This window comes from Mytilus californianus, unplaced genomic scaffold (assembly GCF_021869535.1).
Source record: "Mytilus californianus isolate M0D057914Y unplaced genomic scaffold, xbMytCali1.0.p SCAF_2, whole genome shotgun sequence".
Taxonomy (NCBI): Eukaryota; Metazoa; Mollusca; class Bivalvia; order Mytilida; family Mytilidae; genus Mytilus; species Mytilus californianus.
Window position 1 is genome coordinate 54,751,912 of NW_026262668.1, and position 19,675 is coordinate 54,771,586.

Consider the following 19,675-nt stretch of genomic DNA (forward strand, 5'->3'; position numbering starts at 1 on the left):
CGTTCTAGAGTTATTCTACTTTTTATCTTGGAAAATTTCAAAGTTTGAGCGGGGGCATTCGTGTCCTCAAACGCATTCTTTATTTATTTATTAGAGCGTTACAGTTGAGTCTTTTGTAGACGAAACGTGCGTCTGGCTTACAATATTATAAGTCTAGTATCTTAGATGAGTTTTATAGGTAAATGTAGGAAAGCACTTCGGACGCATACAATTTATAAAGAGTTATTTTCATTTTTTAACACTTCGTCGATACTGGTGCTGGTGGACTATTAGTACCTGAGGGGATCATCAGCTCAATAGTCAGAACTTTGGTACTGACATGATTTATACCATACAATTCTTAAATTATTCGTTTATAAATTTATAAAACATAAAGACATGTTGAATTTATAAAGAAAATAATGTTGCAACTCCCTCAGCCGGTAAGCAGAAACTACTGGAACTTTGTTTAGAGGACATGAACCTTAATTTGAAATCGGAAAAAAAGTTTTAAATTGTATTAAAAAAAGGAAAGACGATCAATTCACACGAATAAGAAATTGGATTGTATTAGGGTAACCTATCATTCATGTACTTCGAACAAAGGACAAATAACCTTGTATTGAAAAATCGAAATGCTGTACTGGAAAAAAATTATAATTAGGTATCTTTGGCAACTGACCAATAAAAAGAATTGCATAATATTGACAGGTTTATGTATTTCTTTTATTTTCTGCAGATAAAGGTCGACCATGTTTCAATGATTACTGACAATGAAATTATCCGTTACCAAAAGTAAAATTATACGTTATTGAAATTAAAGGAATCGTGTCATAAACCATTAAACATTTGTAGGATCTCCGAGGGTCAATCAATATCCACAAAGACAATAAAATTATACTAAGAACATTCTACTTCATATTTGTACAAAGAAATAAGCATTAAAGGTAAGTTTTCGAAATTCAGTTTCCATATGCAGCTTAACATATGACTGCATAATACATGTAATTCTTTAATCAAGACTTTGTCGAATTAAAATTTAAAGGAAAGGATATAGCGATGACGTATATGTAATTATTCATGTGAGATTAATAATAGTAAAAGTTCATCAATTGAGTATATATTTTACTTTACAATTCTGTATACAGTTATCACTACTGTCGTGACTCTGAAAACTTTACCATCTGTTAGTGGAAACAAATCCAATTCTGGAGAAAATCGAGTGCGCCCTAAGAATGAGCCAACTGCTGTCAAATTATTTGTAACCCCCACAGAAAATCAACAGTTTGTAAGTGTTTATCATTTGATCAATGTCTTCCATTATGTTTTTTTTCAAATACATAGAACTTTGGCAAATTCGTAAAAAAATTATACAACAATACAGTATACAGAGGATACAAGTAAAAACAGTAAATATTTGTTTACTTCGGTAACCATAGTATTAAAAAGCCTTAATTATGTATGCTTTTAAATTATCTGTTTTTGTTGCAATTCAGTGTTTCTTTTGTTCCGTATTTGATGTGTTTCCCTGGGTTTCAGTTTGTAACCCGGATTTGTTGTCTCTTAATCGATTTATGACTTTTGAACAGCGGTATACTACTAATGCCTTTATTTAAACCGCTTATTATATGAAATATACCTGCGAATGCGTGTACATATATGTTTTGCTTTCATCGTTTATCGATAACACTGCAGTTAGAACGTTTGTTAAAACGGAAAGTATACAGTTGTATAATCAATTTTCCAACTTAGATATTCGTCTCCAATACACAAACTTGACAGTTCTCTGTTGACGTACACTTATATGAATAAAAATACGGCATTGTGCTTAGAATAAATATTCAATTTTAACATTATAGAATTAGTTTACTCAAAACTATTACAGCTTACTTTTCTCCTCGATTGTTATATTCAGAAGGAAAATAATAAGATTATACGACAATTATGTTTTGATTGTTTTGAGTTTTGATTATCTCTATCTACAAAACTTATAATAAAAAGCGCTCGACCTCCCCCTTTGCCGGAGACCTATCACCTGTATATATAAGCTCTACACTAACAGTTCTTTGCAATATCGATGTGAGCCAGTAAAAATATAAACACATATGAAGCCGATCGGAAGTTGCTTTAAACAAAATTGTAAAACAAAAGGGTTCAGTCTTGATTTCTTAATAGATTCATCAAACCTTTTATAACACCAGGGTTATAGCTTAACATTAAAGTACAATGTCTTTTGGAACGCAATAGGATATCTTTTAACGGAAAATCACAAAATTAATTCGACAAATTGACATAAAAATACTGAAAAAATACTCTTAAATCTCCTTTTGGTGTTTGTATTACTTAATAAGCATTTTGCAATAGACTTGGTTTTGTAAAACACGTTATAGTGTCGCATATCATATTATTCTACTTTGTTGCAATGTTGATATTACTGGTAACACGATTAAATGTTAAGTTTTCAGTTTTGTCAAGAGGCGAATACAGTAGCCTCGGAAAATGACAGCAGTTATTATAAGTTTGTGTTTTCCAATGATTGCTATTTTCGGTATAATTTTGTAGAACCATATGGGAGTACAGTTGTTGCAACTGATACGTAATGGTAATACAAAACAAGCATTAGAACTGATTGGTCAAAATGCAGATGTATCTTTTTGTGACCAGGTAAGAATGATATATACGTGGATTTTAGTGAATATTCCTAGAAATGCTTTTTATTAGATTTCCATAATCAAACAAACATTGATTTTTTGGTATCTTTTAGTTGCTGTTATTTCATTAGCATATATCCTCTGACCCCACTTTTCATTTTACTCATAAGTTTTAAGTCGCAATACGAGGAAAAGTTACACATTAGAAGCAAATAAGAATAATTCGCTTTTAAAGCCCACTTGCAAACCTGTGTTTCACAAATGTCGTAACCAGTCGTAAATACTGATTATTACATGACCGTAAATCGAAGATATTTTGTGAATCGAATGCTAATAATATGTTTGAAAAATGCCTCATTTTTGTATTTTGCTTCCAAAGTGTTAAAAAAATAGAATTAAATCCCAATATCAACTGATAATTAAACCACGTTTTCGATCAGTTCACGTGAAACGGATGAAGCATAAAGACGTCATAAGCAGACATGACATTCTGCAATACCAACATATAAGTATCGACATGTTTTACAGGTACAGCCAAACTTCAAAACCAAATCTTTGTTTCTATGAAATAATTAATGAAACTTTTAAGTAGTTTGTGAATGGTAACGAAATCTCTAACTTAGTATTTTACCAGTTATATACAAGTATATATATTACGTAAATTGAAATCGAAAAAACGTCGTTACAGACATGGACATAACAAACGAGCTGTGAAAATTACACCCCGAACAAAAATGCCGAAGTAAGGTGTCAAAATAACATTACTGCCTATAAATAAGGAAGATTAACAATAATGAACGAAAAAGCGCCTCTCTTGTCAAAAATTTTTGTTGAGAGTCCTTTCTGGTTTTTGATGCCCCTGAACTATTGGTCCCGACAACACCCGATAAAAGGTTATTCATGCGCATATAGGTACTGAAATCCAAAATGCATGTGCTTATACACAGTTTATACATATAGCGTCTAAATAATAAATTCTAGATATTTGTTATAATATTCAAAATTGTTTACTTATTTTAAACATTGACTGATTATAGGCTGGATGGAGTGCTATGCATCATGCAGCTTGTAATGGATTTGTAGAACTATTAATACAGCTGAGAGAGAACGGAGCTTCAGTTGACGCCTTAGATTATGTAAGTACTGAATGACAAAATTAGAGCGTTTATAGGTAAATATTGGACTAACCTTATAGAAGTCTATACTGTCTCAGAACGTGTAGCATTTGAATTATAATACTTTTACTTTTCAAAATGATAATTAAAAATTTTCAATCCATAAAAGATATTGTAATCGTTAGCAATGCACATAGTTAGTTAAATAAATCAATTACCTAGCAAATGACTCCTGAAACAATATAAAATTTTAATGAAAACATTTATATATTGTAACATAACTATTTATTTCAGTCGAATGAGACACCATTACACAAGGCGTCGAGGAAGGGTCACGCTGAAGCGGCTATATTACTCATTACGTTTGGCGCAGACTGTAGTGCTTTAAACAGTGTAAGATGCTATTAACCTGTTTAATTCATGCAGAAATGTCAGTTATATGTAAAATTAAGTGTTCCTTTATTTTACTAAATGTGTTTCATTTTATCAATGTATTACACAGCAAAACTTTCATCTCTATTTATATATAAATAAGAAGATGAAGAATAATTGCCACTGAGACGACCAAATGACGTAGATATAAAGAACTATAGGTCACCGTTAATTGGATTTTCAACGGTTTTGACTAAAGCATTTTTTGGGGATAAACTGGTGTGAGCATTTATGTGTTTTTTCAATTATGAGATGAATAATATTTGTTTTCTCTCATCATATTGCAAGAAAAAAAAACAACAATATACTTGTGTTTTATGTTTTTTCTATACTTAGAATGGAGAAACTGCATTAGAGCTTGCGGTGAAAGCCGTCCAAACTACAGTTGTAGAAACTTTATGCATGCTTGGAGTTGAAGTTTTGTTGCAAGACTGGGTTTGTACAATTCAAACGTAATCTTAAATTGGTAGTTTTGTACACAAATTTGAGTCATAATATATCCCGAAGTAAAATTTTAATATAAATACAATAAACAGAATTCAACTAATATGCAAAAATGCTAATATTTGCCTTCAAGCAACATGTTTTCGTTAATGACAGTTTTTGAAACTCCATGATGATATGACATGTTTGTCAGCCTAAGAAAATGACACAATGGTAGCGGAATAATTCTCCAACCTTACAGCACTTCTTATCGTCAATTTTTAGTTCATAAATCGTGTACTTACACGTATGTAAAGAATACCGTAGACGAGTTTTGTTGTTCTGAAGACACTTTAAAAAATGATTGTCCTCCATGTTTTATGTACTTTACGCCCAAACTTCCGGTCTTGGAGTCTTTCCTGAAATACTTGTCAGTGCACACTGAAATCGCTATCACGTTATTAACTTTAATATTTCAGTATGTACCAAAAGGGGCATTAGCTGCCAAATTCATGCCCATCGAATCGATTCAAACTCTCACATTTGATATACCGGGTAATATAACTAAACCTTAAGTCAGAACTACAAACGTTCCATTGAAAACAACACCAAACTGTCTGCTAATAGCGAATTATTATATCAATATCCCGTTTTTATAAATGTTTGAGACCAAAAAAGTCATACTTTCATTTTTTGTCTAAATCTAAGCTAATTCCCCTTTGAATGTATCGTAAGGTTTTATATTGATTTGAACGTTGCACATACATTCAGCATTCAGTAATAAACTTAATATCCATCCCCTTATTTATTACTAATATCTCATTTGTTATGCAGAATACCTTTAGGAGCACCTTTTCTATAAGAATTGAATGAATAATCTGCCAATTTTGAGCAAAATGAATATTATTTGCGTAGCATATTCTGCATTAAATTATGCTTCAATTCTTACTTTCTTGCCACTTAAACTCACAAAATCTGCATTCATTCCTATATTTGCATTAACAAAATCAACAATATAAACTTATGTAATAATAATAATTATTATAATTTTATTTTATTTCAGTCATGGTCGATGATTGACGAAAACGAACTCAGTAAGAAACAGAAGAAAATTATAGAAATATTGCTTAAGCAGCATTCTCGCAGTTCTGGATATACACAAAAGTAATTTTCTTTCTTGTCTTACAAATTGGGATAAAAGTGACACACAGACACCAGAAAATCACCTGTGTATTGAAGAAACAAATATATCATGTGTGTTTTTCAAGAGACATGGGAACAAACTGTGCTCCTCTTTTTTCTGACTTGTTATTTTATGTTTATGAGTCAGACGTCATACAGGAGTTCTCAAAGAGAATGACAAAAGACTGTCTTGGTTATTTAACTTCACGTTCCGCTTAATAGATGATGTCCTCTTTATTCTTTATTATTTTAGTTCTCCCAAGTCAAAGTGAACTGCCTATTTAAGCAGTTCATTGTCAGTTTTATAGCAGTTCCTTGAATTTTTAGCTGTTTTGGGGCAGTACAAAGCAGTTTTGATTTAGGCAGTTTAAAATAACTGCCTAAAAGTAAAAGATAGCAGTTAATTTAAGCAGTTTAAATATTTCAAAGCGGTTTGATGAAGGTTATAATTGTCTGCCAGCTAAGGTTGGCAGTTATTTTGATAAAATTAGCAGTTTGATTTGTAAATTATTTCTTGGCAGTTGCATCAAACAGAGTAAATGTGATTTAGATCAAAGTGGTCTTGTAGAAATGAGCCATCTGTTTACAATTGATCTCTGTGGTGGACACAGGAAGTACTATCTTCACTGAAATTTAGGGCACACGAAGAAGAACACTTATCTTAATATATTGTTTGGCAATTACTACCACTTTTAATAAAAATGACTTATTTAAACAAAAATGGATATTTTTTCTTAATATTATTTCTTACATTTTAAAGATTTAGGCACTTAATTGCTAGTAATCTTTAAGGGTCCACTTCAACAGAATCAAACAACTCCTTTAACATCCCAATGCATTGCAATATCATAAAATTTGAATTTGGAATACAGGAGGACAACATGAAAGATGTGTCTTCTTACATGAACAAAATGAAATTTTACTTGGGATATACTATACTTGGAAATAGTTCTTTTCACATTGAATATTAAAGATGGGCCTTGTCTCAATGGCAATTTGTGAAGATTATATTCATATTAATTGTGTGAATTTTGGATTACATCTTATTCAATTCTGGTAAGTGCAAATAATTGGATTCTATATTATTTTGATTTTTTGAAATTGTTTTTTCAATGTTTTATTCATCATAACAAAACAATAATGACAAGTATGATATATTTATCTATAATAGCTTAATTCTTATTTTCGCTCCTCATAATTGAGACAGTCCAGCTGGTTTACTTGTCATGTATTTATAAAGATTATATTAGAATAAAATTGATTCAGTTTACAAATATACTTAATCATATTAATATTGAAGAGTCTCCTTATTAATCAGATAATATAACAAGTAATTAATTTCAAGTATATCATTGTGTATAAGATTGCATGAATCTTGATTTCCATTTCCATTATATCAGATGACTTAATTGAAACTTTAATTACATGTTGCACCTCTGACATCAATATTTAATTGTAATACATAAAAGCTAAACATATTAACCATGAATTTGGATAACATAGAACATATATTTTTGGTTTTGATAATTATTCCATGTTATTGTTACTTTTTTAACAGTTACTAGTATAAATAATGCATAAGATCATGACCATATTTGCATTTTACTTAGCAGTTATTTCCCAGTTTAATATGAATATTAATTAACTAGAAGCAGTTTATTATGAATATTCATGAACTGAAAGCAGTTTTTAGTACCTAATTTAAATATTTCGTGAAAATAACTGCTAAGAAACTGTCAAAAGCAGCTAAGGAACTGCTTTGAACTGCCAGAATAACTGTGAAGGTTTAGGAAAACTGCTTATTTTTGTATATGAAGTAACTGGTTAATATTTGAAGGTTAAGAACTGCCAAGCATCAGAAACTGCTAAATATGTGAACTTGGAAGGCTAAGAAACTGCCAAGAAACTGCCTTCCACTTTGACTTGGGCATTTTCCTTTCCTTAATGTGTTCAATACAATATTATCTTGGTAACAGTGTATGTGTGCCGCCCCTATACTCTTATTGAGGTGGGGGCATATAAATTGTCTTTTTGTTGCAGAACAATTCAGTTTGAAATAGTTTATCTAAAAGCCAGAGAAAACAAATGCCTGGATAAGCTAGGTGTGGAGATAATTGGTAATGATGATGTTGAAGACGTAAAAGACATTGAAAATGATGGCATGGATGGCGACGGTTTTTTTCTTTATTGTGGTAAGATGAAGTCAGAATACTTTGATGTCACGAACAGCCCTAAAGACAACAATGAAATTGTCAGTGATATTTATGAATGCAGACTGTGGTGTAACAAGCGGAAGACCCTGAGACTGAGTGTACGTCTGAACACTGTTCTCGCAAGCAATGAGAATCTCGTTATAATGTCCCCTGCTGAAAAGATCGGACGAATAGATTGTATTGACAAGTTTACCGAACACAAAAACCAATCTAAACATGTGAGTAATCTAAAAAGCGGAATTGAACAGAAACTTTGTATCATTGTTAATTTTAGAAAAGAAGGATTGATAGAATGTTATCACGACAACGAAAGAAGTAAGCAAAAGGCCAGTCATGAACATATCAAGCAATAAACAGAGAGATACTAGGTGTGAAACAAATTTATGGAGAGAATACAGAGAGAACGTGACAAAATAAAATAAAAAAATATATGTATTTAAATAGAAGAAAGAAAAATAAGATCTCACTAAACATTGATAAATTATGTTTTCTTTGGGTGCGTATCTATTCCTTAGCTGGTTATTTGGGTTAATTGTTGAACATTTTTAAAAGGTTATCAGTTAAACGTACGCCATCATAATTTGGTTGACACTTATGGAATATCTGTATCAGAGATGACCACTGATCGTTTCCAATTGTAGTAGCCACTATCCTGTCCTCTTTATCTCGATTGTGACGTCATCGAATGAACTTGTCATCGACTTTTTTTTTGCCATGAGCAACATGCACACACTAGAAATTTGTGACACTGTTGGACTGAAATTACCATATTATATTACTGCGTTCATTTGGGATTAAAATGAGCTTAAATGTGAAAAAGGTAGAAGATTTAGAAGAGAAAGGGAGCATCAACCATTTTAAACTTTGACCCCTTTCATGTTAGGACAAATACTAGCTTATAAAATAAGAAACATTGATCCCATTTTGAATTTCATTTTTACCCTTACTTTTTCAGTATTCTGTGGCATGTGTCACTATAAGTGTTAAGACAACTTCAGTAGCATTCTACTTTGGAAAACAAATAGAGCCGGAAAAGTTCAGCATCGGATCGGAAGCTGTAACACTGAAGCCAAAAGGAGAACCTGAAGCTGAAATAAGTATTCCAAAAGGTTCATTTGAATCAGGAGAAATGTCTTTACAGGTAGACATTTATACTATTTGCTACCATGGGATTGCATATATTTATTCCAATATATCTTTGACATTAAGTGAGAAATTTATACTGAATCTGAAACAATTCTTATTGGTTAGCCACCAATTACTAAAATTGAAGCTATTTTATTTTAAATATACTGACTAATCGGTAAGGCATTTCAGTCATATGCCGGAGTAAGGATCATCAAACAATTTTTAGGAAGGCAGCACTATAAATTACCATTTGAGCCTTTCAAAAGTTAATACTCCCAAATTTATACATAATAGTTGAATTTTGTTTTATATTTTAGATGAAATTTTAAGTCGAAAGGTAAATTCTTAAGAATGGTATCGCATCACTTAAAAAACGGAAAAGACCAATCTGATTTAAATACAGATCATGCTTTGCTAGCAAGGATCTAAAAACGCTCCGTTTTACTTTCTGTTTTTGAAGACCTATAGGATCCTCCGGTTTTATCGGATTAATACACACCTTCGAAAGTTTGAAGGCTGAAATTTCATTGGCTGCTGTAATAGTGACCAGAACAGAAAGTAAAACGGAGTGTTGTCAGATCCTTTTTAGCAAAGCTTGGACACAGGATTTGTATTTTGATCAGATTGGAAAAAGACATATCATTACAATATTTTTTTGGGGGGGGATTACATTTTTATTTACGCATCGTATATTTTCTCTAAAAAACGTCACTTTTGAGATTATAAAGGAGAATTGTTCTTAAAAATCCACCAAATTTCATTTTTCCTGTGTCACAATAAAGAAGAATCAAGATTCTACAGCCAAAGTTAATACATAAAAATATAAAAACTGTTGGAACCTTGTAGTTTGTGCAGCTTCAATCGTTTCCCCCAAATAATTATATCATATTTTTAAAAAGAAGTTATATTTAGATTGTTGATACAAAAGAAGTGAACAAAGAAGAAAAAGAAGAAGGATCAGGAGATTTGTTGACAACAAACATAGTCGACATATCTATGACTGATGGTCAGCAACCAAAGAAAGAAATTGGTATAAAAATTCCAATCCATCACAAGTTGTCTGAGGATGATGCCGTAGTTATACTGGGAACGTCTTGTGAATCACCTTGTTCTGTTGACGATTGGGAAGTTATGGAGGCAGAAATGGACGAATCTGGCAAAGCTGCTATTTTTAGGATACGTCATTTTTCTATGTATGAAGTTTTGGTTAAAGTATCTTGAGTAAAAATAATTATATATTTTGTATCTGAAAGTGTTTAATTTAAAAAAATACAGACAGTTTGGTTTAAGTAGATAAAAAGAGTTGCGTAAAGGAAGGCATTCCAACAAGTAAGATAATGATAAGTAATTTTGAACAATATCTCTTCCTTTGATTATATCAAAGATTTATACTTAGTACGTCTAAACGTAAACCTTTCCCCCGTTAAAACAGATAAAGATATATATGAACCTGGACAGTGCAATTTTACCGATTTATATAGAGTAATTATTATTTTAGAAAGAAGTCTTTGTGTAGATAAAATTCTATGTATTTGTTCTTGTATGTGTTTTAAAGCTATGCTGGTTCATCAAAAGAAAAAGTGAAAGAAGACTTACCTGGTATTGTCGATGCTTTGGAGAGATCTATAAACCGACAAAGAAAGATTGAATTCATCTTGCTAACAAAATGGGTAAACGCTAACACTTTACTCTTGGTGATTGAAGGAACTGCTGCCAGGAAATCAGACAGTAGAATAAAATATTGGGCAAGACAAGGGTATAATGAAAAATCATTGAAAAGAAGCCAAGAAAGTCGTGTCAAAAATGGGCAAAGATATATGGTAAATTTTCATTTGATTTAAAAAAAGCTTATAGATAGTAAGTAGGTAACTCTGCTTTTCTACCTCAGGAATAGATAACCTTAGATGTATTTGGCTAAACGTTTAGGAATTTTTGGTTCTCAATGCTCTTTAACTTCGTACTTTATTTGGCCTTTTAACATTTTTTGATTCGAGCGTCACTGATGAGTCTTTTGTAGACGATACGCGCGTATGGCGCAAATACTAAATTTCAATCCTGGTATCTATGATGAGTTTATTTAAAGCAATTTTCAAATCAAAGCTGCAATATTTCACTTCATGTCCAGCTAAGAAATTTCAGAACTTTTCCCGATCAGGTATCTGAGTAGCTGCGGAACCGTAACTCATAGGTCCTTATGATAGTTTTTGACAATTTGCGGTCTATGGTCCACAAATTGTAAAAAAAAAAATCATAAGGACCTATGAGCAACAGTTCCGCAGCTAGTATCTGAGATACAATATTTAGGAATATTCAAAGGAATATCGATCTCTTATCATCGGATGCATCAAATTTAAAAAGAGTTATTTTCATGTTTGTTTCATGTGATCAACTACATTGTGTTTTAGATAGAATGATAATCTTTTTCTAATTTTGAATATATGTGTTTTGTGTCTTTTTAAAAAAGTTTTACCGTGAACCGAGAAAAGGGAAAACCATTATTAATCGCTAATACAAACACGGAGAAATGTGCACAAAAATTGTTTTCATTTACACAAACAAACTGGTACTTATACTATTATGCTTTATATATGACACTATTAACTATATATTTTAGATTCAAGTTTCAGTCCTTAAATATTTTACAAATAACTGTAAATATGTGCAATGATTAAAGATTACAGTCTCTCATCATAAGATTTGGCGATATTTTAATGCAGTATGCATTCGTCCATTGATTATGACAGATTTGTCTGGAATGCTTTATTGTATTGACTGAACATAGCTGGAATTATACCTAATTAATTTAAGTTATGCAATTGGCATACTTTATATTTTAAAAGATCATCATTTCTTATATTTATTCAAAAATCAGCGTATTCTCACAATAATCACAGCTTAATATCTTTCACGTTTGTGCAATTATTTTTTTTTTTATTTTCTCAGTTTACCTTTTTTGGAAACCTCGTAGAAGTATCAAGAGAAGAGAGTTTTGCTTTAATTTACCAAAACAACAGGGATAATTTCCGGATGTTTAATATCTGTTTAGATGACCCCAACAAAACATTAACTGGAGAAGTCGAAATATCCCTTGAAAATGAAGTTGAGCGTACAATACCATTGAAGAAGAGTGGTTTATTTTCCTGTTGTAGTGCTCAAAGAGTAAAGAAAATTACAAATATTGAGAATGCAAGCTTGCAGACCATTTCTTATGAGGTCATAAAACCAAAAGGTAACCAGATTAAATCACGACACAAGAGATGGAATGTTTTCCAAAGTTAATTTGGAAGGAGTCAGTTCAAAGGTCTCATAAGTCTGAAAAATGAAAAAAAAAAGAAATCGTTCTGAAGAGAAAGCCATGATTCTATTATGTATGATATACCGTGCATACTCCTTTCAAAATTATTTGAACCAAGGGGATGATTGAGACGATAAAATTGAAATTGTCCAGGTAATGAAAAGGCATGACACGAGGTCTTTGATAAGATAAGTACATAGAAAAAATACGAATACTAAATTTTGTCACAGCTTCTACGCCACAAATTATCAAAATCTACTTTATTTTGAAGTACGAATCAACAACCATGACAAAACATAATCCTTTTCGTTGTACAATAACATTAACAGTACCAATTTTACTGCAGCAGATGCGCATTTCGACAAGAAATGTATCTTCAGTGATGCTCGAGGCCATAATATTTGAAAGTCCAAAACCTAGTACAAACGTTGAAGAGCTGACGAAACATTAAAAGAACGAAAGTAAAGTCAAACCCGGAAAAAGGATAAGGGCTATGAATGAGGGAGATCCATTCCTTATTTAAAAGTTTTCAAAATTTTATTACAACCAATTTTATAACAATATCCGCATTCCATGACAGTGCCGAAGTACTGCTACGTCATAAAATTATAGCAAACATCATGTTGTCCTACACGCTTTATATCAGCCGCTGAACTTCATAGAAAATTTCATAAAGCAACTTCATCTACAGCAGGGTAGGCACGATATTTGGCAATGCCTACAACAAACTGGAAATACATGAAATACAAACAATGGACAAGCTTCATATGCATGTGCTTACATTTATTTTTTAATGATGCAAATTGCGTTTGGTAATTGTTCGATCCATTTTTTTGAACGATCTTTATGTATATAAAATCTATACTTTTCGTATACAGCTTGCTTGTATTTTGTTGTATAAAAGAAATGAAATCTTATTTCTTATCAACCTTTTTGTAGGACCAGTTAAACCAGGTAAGAATAGCTTACGTAAGTTATATTTCTTACAATAGCCAATACTTTGCTAACATTATTTGTACAATAAGACGATCATTGTTGCTACGGACAAGTTAAGCAATATATTTCGATATAAAGTTATAAGAGAAGATACACTTTCCAAAAAAATTATAGTAAACTAACAAACTAGCCAAACTGCTAGCAGAAAACTCAATATCTTGACCCCCCCCCCCCCCCCCCCCCCCCCCCCCAATTTGAATAGACATAACATAGACCATGACAAAACTTCAACTGTTTCGGTTTTAATATACCGTTGGCTTTTAAAATATTCGTCTTTTAGCGTTTATGATGAAGGTAAATCCAGAAAAGGTCTTCACACGCATATAATTTATATAGTGTTATTTTTCATTTTTTTTTTCAAAATAAATCTATAAACGTGTAATACAAAGTTTTGATCAAGTTATGTATGTCGTACTTCTGCTGCAAAAGTTGTTGAGTAATAAAAATATTAAAGTCAAACGTAACGTCACTGCAAACACGCACTATCGAACCAAGTGAGCAAGCAATTAATCCAATATGATACCTCAAGACGAGAGAGTTTAACAATAAAAAAGGAAGTTAAGAAAACAAATGAAAAACAAAAAAACAATATATAGAAAGATGTCCCGCTTATCATACATTTTGGCAAGAATATAACCATGAGAACTTCGAATATGCAGTCCCTTCAGCGATCTTCAATCAGAAGTCACGGATGACTATTTTATGTATCATTTTTTTCTTCTAAAAAATATCTGAATGATTTTATTGAAACTTGCTTGCATTCATTCTAATTAAATTGTTTACTGTACTGTAAATGTAATAAAGCCATGCGAAATTCGTTTACACGTATGAAAATGCAGGAAAATCAAATTCGAAATTCATAATTCGTCAAAGGAAAGAGAACACCACATCTAAAAGGAAAAAATAGAGAATAACCAAAAATTATCCCTTGCAAATAACACTGAAAATTGAATATTGAACAAAAACAATCCCAACTAAAGTTCGAGGATGAACTCCAGAAGGTTTGGAATTTGTTGCTTTACTAGTGGAACGTGCTCCTCATAAAAAAAACTAAACATATGGTATTTCACATCAGTCAACTTGGAATGATGGGAGTCCGTAATACTTGTGAAAAGTACTTATACTTTATCATTAAATGCATGTCCATGGTACGGCAGCGTCCTTGCAAACATCAACTTGCTATCAAGAATATCCTGACATGAAATGACAAGCTTCATATGCATGTGCTTACATTTTTTTTTAATGATGCAAATTGCTTTTGGTATTTGTTCGATCCATTTTTTATATATATACTTATCGTATACAGCTTGCTTATATTTTGTTGTATAAAAGAAATGAAATTTTATTTCTTATCAACCTTTTTGAAGAACCAAATCCACCTAAACCAGGTAAGAATAGCTTACGTCAATTATATTTCTTACAACATCCAATACTTTGATAACATTGTTCGTACAATCAGAAGATCATTGTTGCTACTGACAAATTAAGCAATATATATTTCGGTGTATAGTCATAAGAGAAGATACACTTTCAAAAAGGTATTAGTAAAGTAGCCAAAATGATAGCAGAACATTCAATATCTTGACCCCCCCCCCATTTGAATAGACATAACATAGACCAGATTACTTGTATTGGACAGCTGATGCACAATAGCATTGATGTTGACTCATTTATTTTCGTGGATACAATTTCTAGTTGATTGAGAAAAAACTCTGGTTTTAACAAATTTCTGTACACAAACTAACATGATTTTTTTTATTTCGTGGTTTACACAATGCATTAAACCCACATAACCCCCGAAATGTAGTAACCCACTAATAATAGTGCATTCACGGTATAAAAGAAAGATTCATCGATTGATTCGGAGCACCCAACCTTTTTTTGAAGGAATGACAAAGTTCGTTTTACTTTTGTTGGGAACCCCAAAATCCCCAGGATGAAAAAATAAAATAAAATCTACACGATGCTATTCAATGCGGAGTCTTATCAAATTCCATCAAATATGTTAGAACTTCAGAGGTGTACTTGTGTTGCATTAGAATGAACAAGTGTTGGTAAACAAAAACTACAACGGTCACTATACAACTCCCCACTCTTCACAAAGCAGAATTTAATTACTCGATTTTAATTGTATCTTTACTTTTGTGAACAGCCATGGAACTAAAATGTTATCCTGGCATACTTTTACCAGTACGAGACAACGAACTTGAATTTAAAGGTAAGTAAAATATTAAATGTTAAATCGTACTACCTGACAAACGTTATATACATGTACATTTTGTATATATGTCTAGACTCTGGATTATAAAAAATACCGGTTAGAATACGAATGGATATAGAGAGTTCGTCCTCGAGACAGCAACCAAACGAAAGAAATAACTAATAGTTTATCTAAAACATAAGGGTAAACTCGCATTGAATAAAGTTGAGAATGGAAATGGGGAATGTGTCAAAGAGACAACAACCCGACCATAGAGCAAACAACAAGTTCAGGGCTGAAAAGGAAAATTTAAAGACGTGCGTGTACGTAATAACAGAAATCAAGAAAAAGTCGCAAAGACAAAAAATGATTAAAAATGTTCCGTGAAAATAAATTGTGAAGACGTCAATGAGATAAAAATGGGTAATCAAAGATACCAGGCTTACTATTTTAGTACACAAGAAGCGCTTTTTATCTGCACAAGGTTACCTACAAACGATCAGAGCATAAATTTGACATATGTCCCTAAAAATTAATCTGAACTTTACGATACTGATGATACTAGTACAGGGATGCAATATTTGGATAAAAAGAATGTGTATAAGTCCATAAGTATTGTGCTGTAACTTGAATAGGAGAATCAAAATTATAATATATAACGAATGGGTCTTCTGTTGGTAATTATGGTATTAAGTCAAACATTCAAATACTATATACTTCCCTGTTAGATTACATTGCATTTTCTTTTTCTAGTTTCGTATTTTAGATCAAATAAATATTTCCCTAGTTTGGATTATGCATAGTTATTTTGACATAAGTAATAGTTTGCGTGAAAATCATGATCATTCATCAATTCAAATTGTATAATTTTATAGGATGACGAGGGTAATTCACAGAGGCGGACTTCACATGTGTGAAAATATTGGAAATTTCTGTAAACATTGCAAAATTGTGACAATAGTTTTTGTAAAAATATGTTTATGTCTTATTTACTTGAACAATAGACCGAACAAAGATAATTTTGGTCTAACAATACTTAATTATATGACATTTGTTTTTTTTTTATATATTTCAAACTTCATATACTTTATAACACTAAGATATAGCATGACCAGCACGTGTGCTATAAACGAACATGAAACTATTGAAGCAACCATGTTTATAATCAGTTTAAGTATGATTGGTGTTACTCAGTCATTCTGTAGTGTTTTGTTTCATTATTTATGGACTTTGTTTGGTTTTTGTCATTTTACCTTTTTTTGCCAACAGCACTTATTCCGTCTGTCCATCCAAAACATATAAATGTGCATAGTTCGTGGAATGTGAAGCTCAAACAGTTTTTCTTCAGCATTGTTCAACCTTCGCATAGTGATCAAACACAGATCGAATATAAGCACCTCCTATTTTGGGCAGATTTTAATTAAGTTTTTAGGAGATTAACATAGTCCATGTTTTACAACAAATGCTAGAGGGCATCTAGTATGTGTCATGTAACTCCAAGAAGTTCCCTTCAGCATAATTTAATTTTGCATTTGGTGCAAAATGGATATTTTGTTCCTCAAAACTTTAGAAATTACTTAGCAGATTTTTTGCCCAATTGCGCTGAAACTTTTATTCGATGACACAAATATAAGCGCACACATGGTTTGCTTGGATCACTGGATATTAAGATAGAGTTATATATCTGTGTATTGCAGATCATTTGAATGTAAATAAATTTGGATAGTATAATTTATTTCGTAAAATACCCTTAAAGTAGTATACAAATCTTGTGTTAACTAGTTATAACTGCCTTCAGTGCTATAAAGATAAAACCATTATTTAGCCTGAGAATTGATGGCAAATCAATGCATATTATTGGTTGTACCTATGACAATCGATGAAACTATTATACCTGATTTTTTTACAATTTTATATGTCGCTTAAGGTTGTTCTTGAAAACAGCTGCAGCCTGCGACACAGATCCAGACACGGTATTGATCTTGTTTCCTTAATATAATAGTTTTTCTTTTCCTTTGACATAAATGTTGAATGCCCACTTTGAATATCTTCTTATTTTGTGTTATATGATTTTAGTTTATTGTCGTTTTTTTAATTGATTAAGACACTTGCACGTCACGTTTTACAATGACTTGCCTAACCATAAATAATACTTTTGAAAGTAAGCAAAGTATAAATCCATCCAATTTTCCAAAAGTGAAATAAAGTATTAGTTGTCTCAGCTACATTTATTTGAATGTTAAAATATGGTAAACCTTATCATTTTACTTGAAAAAGTTCGCTCAATTAATAACCAATCTTCTAGTTGTTATAAGTTTCCATCTATCAAAGGTTTAACTAGTTACATTTCGTACTATCACAATTATTGTATCCATATTATTTTTCGCACTTTCAATAATAATTCACAATGAAGTTTTGCAATAGTTTGACTTTCAGTTTTCAAATGATCTCGTTTATAGAATTTTGTTAACAAAAATAAAATTTTAAAAAGATTATTTTATTCTGTTTTGTATAATATAGGATCATTTATTGAATTTGGTTGTATGAATTATAGTACTGTTATTGACAGGCGAAGTGGTGGAACAGTAGTAATTTCTTTAGTTATGCACGTCCTTCAGTTTTCAGTTCAGTTCCTCGGAATGTTGAAGACATAACAAATGTATGCATCTACTTCTCGTTATTTAAACATTAAACTGGTTTCTTTTCATGAATATTTTAATCATCCCACCTACATGAAAGAATGAATGAAAACAATCAGTGATGTTTTCATTTAAAAAGATGATATCGTTTAATTTTTTTCTTCATTTTTGGCACCATTTTAATAATTATTTTTACAAGAAATTTTGGACAGACGCTTCGGATTTATCTATTTTCTTATTGCGATAGAAAAAAGCAACATTTCGGCTCCTAGTGTTGAAATACAAATACCAACATAAAATAAGTACACACAAAACTGCATGTGATGTTGTATTTATTCAATATCAACTAAATGAGAGAATAGTTTACTGCATTGACAAGTTGCTATACCAGCTTCAAGTTTTATCTCTATAATACCAATATAAACTGATAAAATTTATTTACTATATGCTCAAGTTAAAACATCATTGTGTACAGCATCTACTCTTATTTTTTTCACAAAAGTTAGTTTTTTTATTGTTCAATAATACTCATTTAAAACAGAAAAAGACGAATTTCTGACATTAAATTTTGCTATATTCCTATGGAAATGTGTGACTTCAAAATTATTTTTTTGTGGTTTGACGAAAAAAAACTTGAAAATGACAATGTAAAAAACCTAATTTTCGATTGTTAACCATTTAGCATGTCCTAAATTTATTCTATGTGTAACATCAATCAACCTCAAAGGTTTGTGGAAAATTTTTCAAAATAAATAGACTAAACAGTTATTTCCTTTCAGAAAAGGAGAATTTGACTGGTATGTGAAACGCAATGACAATTGTTTTAAACATTGGTCACCTCTTTTGATAAGGAACTTCAGCTGTTTTGATATCATTCAAACGAAATATTTTGTATTATTACTTGACAATCGTAGCTAATTTAAGCTGAACGAGAAGCTTTATAACAGGTTTGAGATATTCTTTGTTTTTAACCTTCCCTCTTTTCCTTTAAGGCTTTGAATAATCAATTTGAAGTTAAACTTAGAATCAATTTAGTATGAATTAAGAAGACAAGTTGTTTGTGAATCTGTATATGAATGAAGATCTTTTAATTTCGTCCATAATCTGCAAATTTCCATCTAAAAAGTAAACAACAAAAATACCGAAGTCCAAGGAAAATACAAAACAGAATGTCACTTAACAATTGTCATATTCAAAAGCTCAAACACAGCAAACGAATGGAAAACAACTGTCATATTCCTGACTTGGTACAGATATTTCCTTATGTAGAAAATGGTGGATTTAACCTGGTTTTAAAGCTAGCTTAACCTCTTACTTGTAAGACAGTCGCAAAAAATTCCATTATATTGACAACAATGTGTGAGCAAAACAAACACACATAATAGGTAAAAATGTCAAAAATAGGGGTACAGCAGTCAGCAT

The 19,675-nt window shown here is 31.3% G+C and overlaps 1 protein-coding gene across 1 annotated transcript; it reads left to right on the forward strand.

Annotated features, from left to right (window-relative positions):
- Nucleotides 1–888: 888 nt before the first annotated feature.
- LOC127730036 (uncharacterized) lies at nucleotides 889–18,107 on the forward strand. The gene is made up of 15 exons (XM_052238080.1): nucleotides 889–926; nucleotides 1,128–1,267; nucleotides 2,542–2,643; nucleotides 3,668–3,766; nucleotides 4,040–4,138; nucleotides 4,514–4,612; nucleotides 5,664–5,764; nucleotides 7,823–8,213; nucleotides 8,951–9,136; nucleotides 10,036–10,316; nucleotides 10,679–10,943; nucleotides 12,067–12,352; nucleotides 13,358–13,372; nucleotides 15,567–15,632; nucleotides 16,490–18,107. The coding sequence occupies exons 3-15, from the start codon at nucleotides 2,548–2,550 to the stop codon at nucleotides 16,492–16,494; spliced, it is 1,989 nt and encodes a 662-aa protein (XP_052094040.1). The 5' UTR covers nucleotides 889–926; nucleotides 1,128–1,267; nucleotides 2,542–2,547; the 3' UTR covers nucleotides 16,495–18,107.
- The last annotated feature ends 1,568 nt before the right edge of the window (nucleotides 18,108–19,675 follow it).

Excerpts from the sequence above, each read along its gene's own strand:
- LOC127730036 (XM_052238080.1), top strand. The coding sequence starts at position 2,548 with ATGGGAGTACAGTTGTTGCAACTGATACGTAATGGTAATACAAAACAA. Across the intron at positions 5,765-7,822 it reads AGTTCTGGATATACACAAAA|AACAATTCAGTTTGAAATAG; the intron begins GTAATTTTCTTT and ends TTTTTGTTGCAG. Across the intron at positions 8,214-8,950 it reads ACAAAAACCAATCTAAACAT|TATTCTGTGGCATGTGTCAC; the intron begins GTGAGTAATCTA and ends TTACTTTTTCAG.